The sequence below is a fragment of the Rhinolophus hipposideros genome (genome assembly GCF_964194185.1).
Source record: "Rhinolophus hipposideros genome assembly, chromosome: 5".
NCBI lineage: Eukaryota > Metazoa > Chordata > Mammalia > Chiroptera > Rhinolophidae > Rhinolophus > Rhinolophus hipposideros.
In genome coordinates this window covers 52,205,785-52,220,970 of record NC_138051.1, presented here as the reverse complement: position 1 = coordinate 52,220,970, position 15,186 = coordinate 52,205,785, and the positions used below count along the sequence as shown (strand labels likewise).

At 40.5% G+C, this 15,186-nt stretch overlaps 1 protein-coding gene across 1 annotated transcript; it reads right to left on the bottom strand.

Moving 5' to 3' along the window:
- Positions 1 to 10,109: 10,109 nt before the first annotated feature.
- On the bottom strand, positions 10,110 to 14,655 carry GCNT3 (glucosaminyl (N-acetyl) transferase 3, mucin type). Its single transcript, XM_081048021.1, has 2 exons — positions 14,465 to 14,655; positions 10,110 to 13,295 (listed from the first exon to the last, which is right to left on the bottom strand). Exon 2 carries the CDS (start codon positions 13,242 to 13,244, stop codon positions 11,922 to 11,924), a length of 1,323 nt encoding a protein of 440 aa, XP_080904147.1. The 5' UTR covers positions 13,245 to 13,295; positions 14,465 to 14,655; the 3' UTR covers positions 10,110 to 11,921.
- Between the last annotated feature and the right edge of the window lie 531 nt (positions 14,656 to 15,186).

Here is a 15,186-nt window from a genome sequence, read left to right as displayed (position 1 = left end):
TCTTCCTAACTTCCCTGTCAACCATCACACAGTCTGCTCCAGTTAAGTTTGAGAAACAAGGAAACCAAAAAGTCAGATCTGAGTTTCTCTTTTGTCTTTGGTTATGCAGTTTACTCAGTTTCTCGAGCTTTGCCTTTCAGAATCAAAATCTTACCCATCCTTCAAAATTTAAACCCAGTTGTATCTTTGCGTGTAACCCATGTTGATCTTTTTCCTTTGTATATTCATACAAAGGAGTCATTTTAAGGGCACAAAAAAAACAAAGAACAGGTAGAACTTGGGTCAGTTCTACTCACTCATGCAGATAACTGGTAGGTAACGCCTAGTATATACTGTTTTCCATCAGTTGAAACTAATACTCAGATTTCGGTGAGCCGCCCATACACACCTCTGCTTTTGGCTGGGCAGTAGTGCCAAAGTCATAGCCTGACATTTCCTCCTGTCAGGTGTAATTATTTGCATAGTGTCACACAGCTGACACTTGCATTGTGGTGTTGGTGTGCTGACCTCCCCACAGTGGTACTCGAACTCTACTGGAATTACAGGAAAAAAATCACACAAGAGCTCACGCCACTTTGTGCTCTCCCGCCTGGCCACAGGCTCCAGAGATAAGGTACTTATTTGCCTGTTAATGTGGAAGAGAAAATCCATTAGTCTATTGTCAGGACTAAGTAAAAACCGGGCTTTTTGTAACATTGAAGAGTGATGCTGTTGTAACACCCGAATAGTGGACAGAGAATATTCTCTTTGGGTTTAATGCCAGACTGGTCATTTGTTTGACTTGTTTATTGTGATTTATCCTCAGCTAATTTAATCCCTTAGGAGACATCAATTACAGTGTCACAAGGTGTGTTGCCATCATTTTTGAGTGGGTCATTTCATCACTAACACTAAAATTGTGTGTGGCCATCATTTTTGAGTGGGTCATTTCATCACTAACACAAAAATTTTGAAATTTTAAAGTGTGTATGTGTGTGTATCAACTAGGGGAGTAATATGTGGCATAGTTATGAAATTTGGACTAAAGAAAACAGTGCATGGGGGACGGCCAGTTAGCTCAGTTGGTTAGAGCACGTGCTCTTAACGTGCTCGATCCCCACATGGACCGCTGTGAGCTGCGCCCTCTCAACTAGATTGAAACAATTACTTGGAGCTGATGGGTCCTAGAAAAACACTAAAAATAAATAAAAGTTTAAAAAAAAATGTGTAACAGGAAATGAGGGTGTAAATGTCCAATCAGATTCCAAGGTTTGAGAAGTTGTACAGTGTCCAACAGGTGCACACCCATTAGTAAGTATAGTTACTTAAGAATGAAATAAACATTTGAAGAAAAAAAAAGTGCATGGTAAGGGAAAGTGCAAATACTCCAGAAGAATTTGCAGCCTTTGCTTTGTGGATCTATTCTAAAACTGCCGTCTGATGAAAGTTCATCCAGCTATGTTTTACATGCTGCAATAATAATAAAATGTTATTTTTCTACTATATAGGTAGGGAGACTCTGCATGGGGTGTGGAGCAAGGCATTTCACCTTAGGGGAGAGGGCGTTGGCAACACGCAGCAAAGGATTCAATGGGATTAGCTTAAAGGAGCAGTGTGCAGACAGTCAGCAGTGTTCTCTTGAATGTCTCACTCATTTCCTGATTCTGTGAACCTCCAAAAGTTCTGTGACAAGAGAAATGGCCTTCAAAATTGGCTCTTTTGCCCCTGCCCTGGGCAGATAACTGAAATTGTTCTTTCCACATCTGAAGATGCATGGGCAACACTGACAAGGGGCTGGACACACATGCTCTGTGCTTTTCTCCCTCTACTACTCATTCTATTACTCAAGACGAACTACAAAATACCCCAAATAGCCGGGGCAAAAGGACAAAGTGGGGGCACCATGCTTCCTGATTTCAAACTATTATCACAAAGCTATAGTAATCAAAAGCAGTATGGTATTGGCATAAAACACACAGATCAATGGAACAGAACAGAGCCCAGATACAACCCCACATTAATTGTCAATTAATTTATGACAAATTTATAAGATAGGAGCCAAGAATGTGTGGTGAAAGAATAGCATCTTCAATAAATGGCATTGGGAGAACTGGACAAACCATGTTGCTTAATGAAACTGAGTCGCTATCTTACACCACACAAACACCAATTCAAAACAGATGAAAGATTTGAACATAAGACCTGAAACTGTAACATTCCTAGAAAAAAACATAGAAGGTAAGCTATTTGACACCAGTCTTGGCAATTTTTTGTATTTGACAACAAAAGCAAAAACAAGGGAGACTACATCAAACTAAAAGGTACAGCAAAGGAAATGATCAACAAAATGAAATGGCAACCTATGGAATAAGAAAATATTTGCAAATCCTTTCTGATAAGGAATTAACATTCCAAAATCGAGAGAATTCTTATAGTATATGCATATATACAACTCAATAGCAAAAAAAACCCGACAGGATCTGAATTGACACTTTTCCAAAGATGACATAGATGGCCAACAGCTTAGAATGGCTATTGAAAACAAATAAGAAATAACAAGTGTTAGTGAGGCTGTGGAGAGAAGGGAACCCTCGTGCACTGTTGGTGGGAATGTAAATTGGTGCAGCGGCTATGGAAAACAGTATGAAGGTTCCTCAAAAAATTAAAAATAGAACTACCACAGGACTCAGCAATTCCTCTTCTGGGTATCTACCGAAAAGAATTGAAAGCAGAGACTCAAATATTTGTACACCCATGTTCATAGCAGCATTTTCCACGATAACCAGAAGGTGGAAGCAACCCAAGTGTCTTATCAACAAATGAATAAAATTTTAATTATACACATGCATTGGAACATCATTCAACTTTAAAAAAAGAAATTCTGATGCATGCTACAGCATGGATGAAACTTGAGGACATTAGTAAGTCAGTCAAAAAAGGCAAATATTGTATGATTCCACTTAGATAAGGTACTTAGAGCAGTCCAATTTTATAGAGAGAATAGAATGGTGGTTGCCAGGGATGGGGGTTTGGTGGGTGGGGGGTGGAAGGATTGAGGAGTTGGGTAATGGGTATAGAGTTTTGGTTTTGTAAGATGAGAAAAATCTGGAGATTGGTTGCACAACAGTGTGAATGAACTGTATGCTTAGATTTTATGTATATTTCACAATATTTTTAATCTTTAAAAAAAATGCTGGGGTTGGCCGGCAGGTTAGCTCGGTTAGAGCGCGGTGCTCTTAACGACAAGGTGGCCGGTTCGATCCCCACATGGCCCACTGTGAGCTGCACCCTCCACAACTAGATTGAAACAACTACTTGACTTGGAGCTGATGGGTCCTGGAAAAACACACTTAAATAAAAATTTTTTAAAAACTTGCTGAGGGAAAAGTCTGCTACCTGTCTTCCCCCTGTGTGTCCCAGATCTGTGTGCTCTACTCAAGCTCCATCACTTCTATGCAACTTTCCTCACCCTTCTGTTTCCCATGTCTGTCAACCTTCCCTGAATTCCTGTACCCACCCTACTGTCTTGACAATGTGTAGGCCCCTTGAAGGAAAGAACTACGTCTTCAGTGTATTTGGGGGGCCCTTTTTTGCCTACTATAGAGGAAGTGTATCAGTCAGTGTCCAATAAGAGAACTAGGAATCACACTATTTCAAACAGAAGGAATTTAATACAGAAAGTTTGTTACCAAGGTGTTCAAAGGGCTGGAGGAGCAAAAGAGGAAAGGTAAGTGTAGCTAAAGAATAGTAACTGAGGGGCCGGCCCAGTGGCTCAGGCGGTTGGAGCTCCATGCTCCTAACTCCGAAGGCTGCCAGTTTGATTCCCACATGGGCCAGTGGGCTCTCAACCACAAGGTTGCCAGTTCAGTTCCTCGAGTCCCGCAAGGGATGGTGGGCTGCACCCCCTGCAACTAGAAACGGCAACTGGACCTGGGGCTGAGCAACGCCCTCCACAACTAAGACTGAAAGGACAACAACTTGAAGCTGAACGGCACCCTCCACAACTAAGATTGAAAGGACAACTTGACTTGGAAAAAAGTCTGGAAGTACACACTGTTCCCCAATAAAGTCCTGTTCCCCCAATTAAAAAAGTAATGAGGAAGCAGTGAACATCCCTACTGCTGGAGGGAGCAAAAAGAAAAACTGTTACCCAAAGCCCACAGTCACTATGCCACTGAGGCTGTTACTGCTGAGCCACGCTGCCTGATGAGAAGCCAGTTGGCCTGCGCTGCCCATCCACAGCTGGCATTTTGCTGGTGCTGCCACTCTACCTCTCACTGCACCTGTTTCTTCTGCTACTGTCACTGCCATTGCTTTTGACTCTACCAGAAGGTATAAGAAAAATGGTTTCTCCCTCTCACCTTCCAATATCCCAGAAGTGCCTCTCAAACGTGGAACTAAACAAATCCAGCCGCAGGAAGTCTGGGAAGTATAGCGTGCGGATTTCCTGCCACAACGTGAAGAGGGAAATGTAAAAAGAGTTCCTATGGAGCTGAAAGAACAGACAATACACAGCACCCCCCTTTGACTGTTAGCATATACACTGTTTTGCCCATTTTGGTATTTACATACAACAAACTATTTCTTATACAAAATATGCTTACTCTCCCCCAAAAGAGTGACAGAGTCCCACCAGTTCCCATGAACTCCTGGATGATGTTAATTCCTCTTCTAGTTAAGTCAACTGGATATTTTGTAATCTTAAGACTAAATTGTGAAATCAGTCACCACTGAAAGTTTTATATGTAACAGTAGAAGGAGGAAATGATTGACATGTAAAAATATGTATATAAGAAAGGAATAAGCAAACAGCTGGCATAATCCTTATTTTAAAAATCAGGTAGGTGGCCATCATCGGTTTTTTCACAGCCTATATCATTTTGCCATTGCCTTCAGTCAACACCTTAGCTGACTAGGGTTCTTCACCTAAACTTTAGGTGGGGAGCCCCTAAACTTGATTACTAAAGTTATCAAAGCCCTTAGCGAATCTTTAGTGTGTTGTTATAGCCTTCCATTAACTTTTTTACAGCTGAACACCTAGGTACTCCAGGAAGTCCCCTCCTTTGTTTCAGCAGCTGTACTTCCTTGATAATTGGGATCAAGCAACCCAGTCAATACAACTTTTCCCATTGGTCCAGTGGCACAAGAACCCTAAATGCCCAAATGGGAGTCTCAATTTCCAGTTCTGTGGGAGTGTTGCTTTCCTAGTGGATACATTCCTCTCTTGGGATCCAACCAAACAGAGCCCAAAGCTGCAGGTACAGGAAGCAAAAATTGTGAGTGGCTTTTTAGACGTAGTATTGAGAAGAGTCATTCTCACTGCCCCCTACCACCCTCTGATTCAATGACAACCTATTAGCAAAAATTATCCCCAGTGCTGAAATTGTGGTTTATAAATGCCAAACTTTAAAAATAAAAAACTCCTATGAGATAACTGATTAAAGGGATGAGAAGTATAATAAGCCTGTTTCAGAAAGTAAGGAAGTTACTCAAAATTACTGGAGTCATGTCAAAAGGACACAGGAGCCAACTTTAAAGGGCTTTCACTAGCTGTAGTAGGCTGAATAGTGGCCCCCAAAGATACCAGGTCCTAATCCCTCGAATATGTGAATGTTTCCTTATATGGCAAAGATTTCGCAAATGTGATTAAGGATCTTGAGATGGGGAGAGTATAGGATAATCAGAATGGGTCCTAAATTCGGTCAAGTGTATCTTTATAAGAAGCATGAAAAAGGAAATTTGACACAGGAGAAAAAGCAATGTGACCATGGAGGTAGAAATTGGAGGGATGCACTTACAAGCCGAGGAATGCTGGCAGCCTCCAGAAGCTTCTAGAGACAAAGGACAGATTCTCCTCTAGAGCCTCCAGAGGAAGCATGGCCCTGCCAACACCTTGATTTTGGCCCAGTGAAACTGATTTTGGACTTCTGGCTTTCAGAACTGTGAAACAATACATTTCTGTTGTTTTAACCCACCAAGTTTGTGGTAATTTGGTACAGTAACCATAGGAAAATAAAAACCAAAGATGGAGCATTTTTAGCATCATCAAAATAATTGCACTGAATCACAGCATGTAAATTTTGGTTTTAAAAATTTTTGAGTTCAAGATGACACCAACCCTCACTCTACACACACAAATTCATTGATCATTAGGTAACCAATTCATTGTCCTGAAACCTGATAAAGGGAAATAACTACTTCCGAGTAACAGTACAGTTGAGGAAAAGTTTCACTACAGAAAAATTTAAAGTATTTGTAGAACTAGGATATCGCCATTTTACAAGTCATTATGAAATAATAGAACTAAGCAATGATCACCAATGGCTACTAAAACAATTAGGCAAAAAGATTACGGGAAATTTACCATCAGGCTGACAACTTCCAAACCCCACAGTTCAATGATACACTCCCCCTGCAAAAAAACCACCAGAAATATGTACCTCCTGATGTGATGCGATAGGAAACACAAAATACCAACTATGAAATTTTCTTAACAAAAATTTAAATCTGAATCTGATCAAGCTTCTAAATCTAAGTACCAGTTTATAATACTTGGGAAAGAGGAATATGTGAAGCTACTGCTGGGATATTATCAGTAGCAGAACCTAATATGAGGGGAACTACAGAGGAAAGAGAGCTAGTTTGTTCAACAAATAAATTGCCAAAACAAAAAACGGAGGGAGAAATCTAGAAAAGAAATTTATCAACCCAATGGGTCTTGATTCAAATAACCAAACTGTAAAAACAATTATGACATGACCCTGTGGGGGGAATTAAAAACTGGTTTGCTGTTTGGTTAAATTAAGGAATTGTTACTTTTAGGTACGACATAGTTGGTGTGTTTAAAAAATATCCACTACCTATCTTCATTGAGAAATACCAAAGAATAAATGAATGAAATACTGTTTGGGATTTACTTCAAAATAGCCCAGTTGGGGTTGGAAAGTTAGAGTATAACTAAAACAAGACTGGTCAGGAATTGATCATTGTTGAAGTTGGCTGATGGGTATGTGGAGTTTTCATTATGCCATTCTACTTGTGTATATGTTTGAAGATTTCCATATTAAAAGTTTCCTTTTAAAAATACCTTCTGCAAATCCTCACTGCTTACAGATAATCCCAGTCCTTGATAGAAGCAGAACATCAGGTTTTCAGTAATCTGGTCATCATCCAGGCTTTTTATTATTATTTTTGGACAAATGCCATGATTTTACTCATATGTGGAATCTAAAAAAACAAAATACATGAACACTCAAAACAGAAACAAATCCACAGATACAAAGAACAAATCAATGGTTGCCAGATGGGCGGGGACCTGGAGGCCAGGTGAAAAGGAGAGGGGATTAAGAAGTACAAATTGGCAGTCACAAAACATTCACGGGGATGTAAAGTACAGCGCAGGGAACACAGTCAACAATATTGCAACTATGGAGGATGTCCAGTTGGGACCAGACCAATCGGGGTGATCACTTCATAAGGTGGATAAATGTCTAATCACTGTTGTACACCTGAAACCAATATAATACTGCATGTCAACTGTAATTGAAAAACAATCTTCAAAAAAAAAAAGTTTTCACGACACTGACGTGAAGAGGTGACACTGATTGGGAAGATCCAGTGGCAGCGTAAGAAGTGTAGAAAGCGATCTATTTTGTAAGAACAAGAAACAACAAAATGCTCCCTGGGTGTATGTGTCTGGGTGTTGTGTGTGTGTTAGCATGGATACAGGTCTGAATGCACGCCTACTGTATTATTACTGTTGGTCCTTTAGGGTATTGGTAATGAAAACAGGTACAAGGAGATTGTGGACGAAAAAGAGGTTCTGTGAAAAGGAACCTCACAGGGTGATGTGGTCATAAATTCTTAGCTGGCAGGTCATGGCGTGTACTCACATCCCATCGTCTTCCCCACCCCGCTCACCTTACCCAGATTAAGTCCTTTATGGTTCCTCATTATGAACACTGCCCTGTACATCACCCCAGCTCCTTTGCCCTCTTTCGTGCTTGCTGGGATAAATCACAAACCTCGGACAATATGACTCTGCCTACACTCTGCTTATATTCTTGCAGGTGGATATAGATGAGTGGCTGATTACTTTTTAAACTCACTTTCCCTTACGTCAGTGGGTCCTTAATGCTATCTGGCATATTGCACCCCTCACCCCCTCAGGCTAGCTTCTTTTCCAGTTTCCAATCTGAAACAATTATTTTATACCATCTCCTCCCCCATCCTCATCTCATAAAATCATCTTGCTCTTTATTTCACAGAAAATAAAAGTCATCAAAAAGAGAACTTCCAGGACATCCAAATGGCGAATAAGTGTATGAAAACTGTACATCATTAGTGCCGAGATTATTTCCCTAGCCTCCTAAATGGCCTCCCTACCTCCACCCTCACCTCCCAATCAGTCTGTTCTCAATGCAGCATTAAAATAGAACCAGACCACATCAGTCCCCTGGTCAAAAACCTTCCAGTGGCCTATGTCACTCGGAGAAGACAAAGTGCATGTAATGGGTGATAAGGGCCTTCACAATAACCCTGCTTGTTGTACTCTTAACTCTCACTCCCCTCCCTTCCTCTGCGCCACTTACACCTGCTCCCTTGCTGTTCCTCAAACATGGCAGGTGTGGTCCTGCTTCCGCGCCTTACAAGTCTTTCCTCTTGGCCTGGAATGCTCTTTTCCCATTGGTCCTCGGGGATCATTCCTTCATCTGTTTCAGATCTTCCTTCAAATGTCACTTTTTCATTCATGGCCGCCTTGATCACACTATTTAATATTTTAAGCATCCTTCCTCCACATCTATGCTCTTACGTTCTCTGTCACTTCCTTCAATTTCTCTCTAGCGCTTGTTTTTTTCTAATACACATATGGTGGGGTGCCAAAGAAATGTACACAAATGGACACTTTGGTCAGCGTTACTCAAGCAGTAGTTCGCCGTAATCAGAAGTGTCTGGAAGCTGATGGTAACCACTTTGAGCACCTCTTGTAATTGCAGAAGTCAAATGTGACTTGTATTCATCTTTTGTTATCGGTATATATTGCGTATTACAATTTCAATAGCTTTTTCCTTTCTTAAAATGCATATACGTTTTTTTGGCCCCCTTTGTATATTGTTTATAGTCAGTTTCCCACTAGTTTGTGAACAACGTGAGCGTGGGGATTCTTGTGTTTTGCTGATAGCTATATACCCCCAGTGTCAAGAACAATACCTGCTAAATATTTGTGGAATGAATAAATGAGTTATTTCGTTGCTTGTCACACACTCAAGTTGCATAGAGATAGGAGCCATATTTTAGTTATCTGTGTAATAAACGGAAGAATGGAATAAATGAAATAAATGGAAGAACAGATCTTCAGTTCAATTAAGGTACTTAAGGTAGGCAATGTATTTAATGGTTCTTCCTATTTTTAACCCAAATACCTGATCTCCCCAAATAACTTACGTCACCTCTTCCCAAACAAGATTATCAACTGCCTTTGCTTTCTTTCTTAAAAATATTTCACTCAATCAAGAGAAGAACAAAGATTACAATAGGCAAAGTGTACAACAAGATATAGTTATTAAAACAATGCTTATCATTGCCAGTTCGATTCCCGCATGGGATGGTGGGCTACGTCCCCCTACGACTAAAGATTGAAAACGGCGACTGGACTTGGAGCTGAGCTGCGCCCTCTGCAACAAGACTGAAGGACAACGACTTGGAGCTGATGGGCCCTGGAGAGACACACTGTTCTCCAATATTCTCCAATAAAATTTCAATAAATAAATAAATAAATGCTTACCAATACTCCACAAATAAAAGAGGTGATTCAAACGTTGGGAGGTAGTAATACAAACAGTTGCTCAAATCATTTATAAGATTTTTCCTTTCCAGAGAAAGGTTGAAGAAATTGATATGACTCGGAAGGAAAATTCAACAGATGTGTTGGTTTAATTGTATGATTTCTAAAATACACTACATAAATGAGAGAGAAATTCGACCCTTTTGATACAAAGGTCTTATGTTATTAAATAAAGACCACTTTCTATTCACTTGAATGTATTTGTAGAGAAAATGTCAATGCTTGGAAAATTCCAGCAACTTGTTCCCCCAAAATGACAAGTTCACATTTTAATTTTTGTTTATTTATATGAAAAATAATTTATTTCACATTAAAACTTACAAAGGAAATTGAGTATGATGCCAAAGACCCGAGTTCTCTTCTCAGAACATGTGCATTCAGGAATGCTTTTCTGCCCACTTTGCACAACAGCAGTGCACCCCTTGCCCCCACCCACCTAAGAGGACCAAGGACAATCTCAAAGGCTAGTAGGTGGAAAGGTCCATGATCACCATTACTGGGAACAGAACTAACGGGCTCATCTGCTGAGCATATGACTGTTCATCACTCATCTCCATGATGGGGCTGGGAGCGAGGTGAAGAGGACTCAGTATTATTGCGCAGGTAAGTTGGTGGCATTACCAAAGGAGTACAACCTTATACAAAGCAATCACTAACTTATACACAGAAAAATTCACTGTTTCAGACACAGTGATAACTATGTCAGAGTACATGGGTTGCAGGGAAAGTTAATTGTGGGAGAAAACGTGATAACTGAATCATAATCAGAAATGAAGAAACACAATGATGTCATGACATGAATGGGAACACCATTCAAATTACACCAATGAATTTGTATGTAAATCACCTTTTCAAAGCACTTTGTGCAGATCAACTGCACCATATATAGGATATGCCTATCTTTTTATATAGGATCCCTTGCCTATCACAGAAGAGTAGACTAATAGCCAATTGCCTCCCAATTGTCTGACATTTATCTCTGGAGCTTCAGAGATAATTGTTTCACTGGGTAACATTTGGAGGGATGGGAGGTGAATTACACACATACACACAAAAAACTGTCTTCCCCACAAGAAAATGTATAAGACAAAGAACCACAAATAATGACCCTTCCATTTACATACTTAAGAGTTTGGACTCTAGTGGCCCAAACGTGGATAACCAGACTTCCTGGTTTAGCTAAACAGTCCCAGTTTATTCTGCTTTCCCAACATGATTTTAAAAGAGCAGCCTCCCCCACACCCAGTGTGTTCCAGTGTGTACAATAAATTATACAGTGACCTTACCTAAATAGCTATTACCTTGGTTATGGAATATTAAGCTTTAGCTGTGAAGCTGGCAAAATTAGGGCTGTAATTTTCCCATAAGGATACAGTGGTTCAATTGGTTAAATCACCCTGGGTTTTTCCTTACAGAAAAGTCATGAATCTGGTAATATAAACAACATAAGGAAGGCTTTTAATAATAAAAGAAATCATCTCTGCTCCTCTACATTCTTTTGAATTTGCTATTTATATAGCCTGCCATGATCATTTTGGAATAATGGGGAGTCTCTTGCCAGCCATCAGGGATTTTAAATGTCACCAATCTTTATGAGAAAAAGTCTCACATTTTTATCTTATTTCTAGCTTACCAAACAAAAAGTAGAGGTAGGGCTTTTAATCAGGAGCTATTTATTTTTAAATTAATAGTACAAAAGAGATAGTCCTCTTTCCATCAAACTCCCCCTCCCCACTACCAAGTCTGGAATTGTTAGAAACAGCATCTCCAAGAATGGAAAAGCTGGACACCAAGCATTCAGCTAATAAAATCCAGGCGTCCCTGCCACACTTCCCTCCTAAATAACTGGTTCTTATTCTCACCCTGTGAGAAAGACCGCAGAGGAGCCACTGGAGTGGACTAAGAAAAGCATCAGTGTTCATCCCGGGCAGTGTTTTGCAAGGCAGCAGATCTACTTACCCACTCCAGTAGCAGCCCTCCTACCCTGGCGGATGCCATGGATTCCAGAGCCCTAGTCTCCCACCCCTCACTGTCCCAGGACAGTCTGGGCATGTTTGCACACGTTCCTGCCCCACAGGGCAATCTCTCATAATGTATCTCAGAGTTCAGTCCCATAGATGGCCTTATAACGTAAGTACTCTTCTAAGCACTGAAGAACATTATCATCCACGTTGGGGTCAAACTTGTTGGCCAACAGGTGAGGGTTATGAAGAATCCAGTGCAGGTCCCCAGCTCCATAAATGCAGATTCCCCGCTGGTGGGTTCCAGAGCAAGGTCCATAAGGTGCCCCCTTCCTGATGTCTCCTTCATGGTACTGCCACTTGACCAGCCTGGCAATGGCCGCCATATCTGAAGTGTGAAACTTGGGGTGGTAGGGAACAGAGCCAGGCATCCACGGTGCACGCTGAAGGGTGGCCCAGAGGTGTTCATCGGGGCTATAGGTGTCTTTTACCCATTCGATCAGTTGTTGTGATTTGGGGTTCTCTAAGACTTGTTGGACAAAGCCTCGAGAAGCCACAATATAGGCATTCCCCGTGAATATAGGTAAATCATAAGGTGGAGGGTCCTTCATCTTGCTGGTTTGGGATATTGTGTCTGTCACCTCATAGTGGTATTTCCAGCGAGATTTTTTGGACTCACTAGGTATCTCTGACTCCATATTATTCTTCCCATTCAACATCTTGAGGGCCAGGACCATCTCGGCATTAGTCTTCATAGGGAAGTCTGTTCCACATGTATTCAGGAAGTATTTCCATGGCACTGAGCTCTGGAGCAAGTCTTCCATACAGTTCAGGTCAGCCTGCACCCTAAACCAGGAGGCATAAACCACACGAACCAACTTACTGGCTATGAAGACATTTGGGAAGCATGAAATAATTGCCTTGACCGCCTCTTTGAAAGTTTCTGGGGACTTCTCATCCACGTGGACACAATATATGTTCTGAGGGGCATACACAGCTCTCAGCAGCCTTTCAAAATTTTCAATCTTCTCATGGACAACCATAGAGAATGCAATAGGGAAATCTACCTCTTCTTTGCTGAGTGGGTACTGTATGAACTTCCTTTTGGCCTTAAAGTGCTCACAGTCTCTGGTCATGTTGAGGTAATCGGTGTCTGTGAAAGGCTTCCGCTTCTTCTTGACATCCAGGTTGTCCAGGAGAGCCTCCGTCACTGCTTCCTGGTCTCCTTGGATGATTCTAGAACAGTTCATGAATCTCCTTGCTGGCAACTTCAGGGACTTGTACAAGATGTCCCTACAGTACTTGCTTCGAAAGTTCCTGGACTCCAGATCCAGGGAATGAAAGTCACATTTCAATCTGAGAGAAAGTCTCAGAGCAACAATGGCCAGCAGGAAATAGCAGCCCAGAGCCCACAGGTAGTGCTTCTGGCAGAGTTTCTTCTTCCACCAAATCATCTTCATGGAATGGAAAATCGGTAGAGTTTGGGCACAGGGAAGAAGAAGGATGGAATCCTTGGACAGAACAAAATACAATTACAAACTAACCCTAAACGTGTTCCCAGGAACATCAAGTTCAACTCCAAAGTGATGGCAAAAATATATTTCTTCTCTAGACAAATATCCACAGTCAAGACCTGCTTAGGAACTTCTTACACCTGCCTTGCTGCTGGAGGTCTATAACTGACCCTGCAAATTACCTGATCATGCTGCAGCCAGGACCTAGCTCCACCTCTTCCCAAGAAAGAGAAAGGGAAGCAGAACTGAGTATCTGCTGATGTAGAGGTGTAATTAGTAAGAGGAAGTCCCCACCCTTCATTCCCCATTCTCCCTTTCCCCTCTTACCACTCTCTAACATAGCTCTTAACTGGGCCTAGAATTTCTGATCAGTCTAGAGAGAAAATCCATGAAATTCAAAGTCTCATCATCAGTTCTAGAAATTTATAAGTCCTTTTAAAAGGAAAGGTACATTTATTACTCTTATTTGGCAATTTATATATTAGGATGCTTTCACCATATATAATTCATTGATTAGATGTGGTATCTAGCCACCCTTTAAAAAATGTTCTTAAAAAAACAGTTTTTTTAAGAACATTTAAGGAAAAAATTGTATATAATCCAAAAATGCAATGTAATTATTCATATAGTCAACTCTTAGACATCCAAATTTAAAATATATTTATACACAGACACACACAGAGCTATGCATACATAATATTTAATGAGTGCTTTCTATGGGCCAAAAACATTTCTTTACGTTGTCCACTTAATCTTCACAACATACATGAAATGTAGTAGTATTATTTCCTACCTTTTATAGGTAGGAAAACAAGCCAAATATCACATATGTTACAAGAAGCAAATCTGGGACTCTTCCCCACTGCCCACCTCCTTGTTTGTTTGTTTGTTTTGGTTTTGGGAGGGTTGTTTTATTTTGTTTTTTGTCTATAAGTCTCATACTTGTTCCTCCAAACCACATGTACCTTTTAAATAAAATACAGAGTACTGAGTACCATAAAAAAAAAAAATACTATAGAAAAAAAAAATCCCTGAAAGAGAAACAAAATGATTGTTCTCCTCTTTTTTTGTATCCTCTTTCTAAGCATGAGATTGTATCCTCTTTAGTAATAACTTTTATGGGAATGTAAGAGGAAGAAAAAATGAAAAATTAAGAAAATTCTCACCTTTAATAGCCTCTTTGCTACTTAGGGAAGATCTCTTTCCAGGGTTTGTTTCTGTTTCCAAGGGAAGACTGGTGGGTTCAATGGAAGCAAATGGGAACACCATATCCCCTGGTCTTTTTCAGCTCTTCCAACATATAGTTTCTGATAGTCACAGGGTATCCACGAAACAGTCTCAGGCTCCTCCTTAATTTCTGCAAAGTAGAGAGCAGCAAGTGGCTTTATCACTCACCTTTCAGCTTCCTGCTCTCAGATAAGAGAGCAAGCTCAGATATGTCATTCAGGAGCATAGTCTCAAGAAAAAAAAAATCATTCAGGGAAGTGAGCAAGGCAGGAAAAATGCTGTCAATATCTCAGAAGGCAAGCAGGTATTTCAACCAGGACAGCCTAGTTCCTATTCATGCTCTTCTGCCATAAAACCACTCATAAACTTTTGTCAATGCTCATACAAGAACGTGACAGCTTTTTTCCCCTTTAACAAAGAACCACAGAAACACAAAGGTACCGTGTTTCCCTGAAAATAAGACCTAACCGGAAAATAAATCCTAGCATGATTTTTCAGGGTGCTCGTAATATAAAATAAGCCCTACCGTATTTCCCCAAAAATAAGACCAGGTCTTATATTACTTTTTGCTCCAAAAGACACATTAGGGCTTATTTTATATTATGAGCATCCTGAAAAATCATGCTAGGGCTTATTTTCAGGGAAACATGGTATGCCCCTG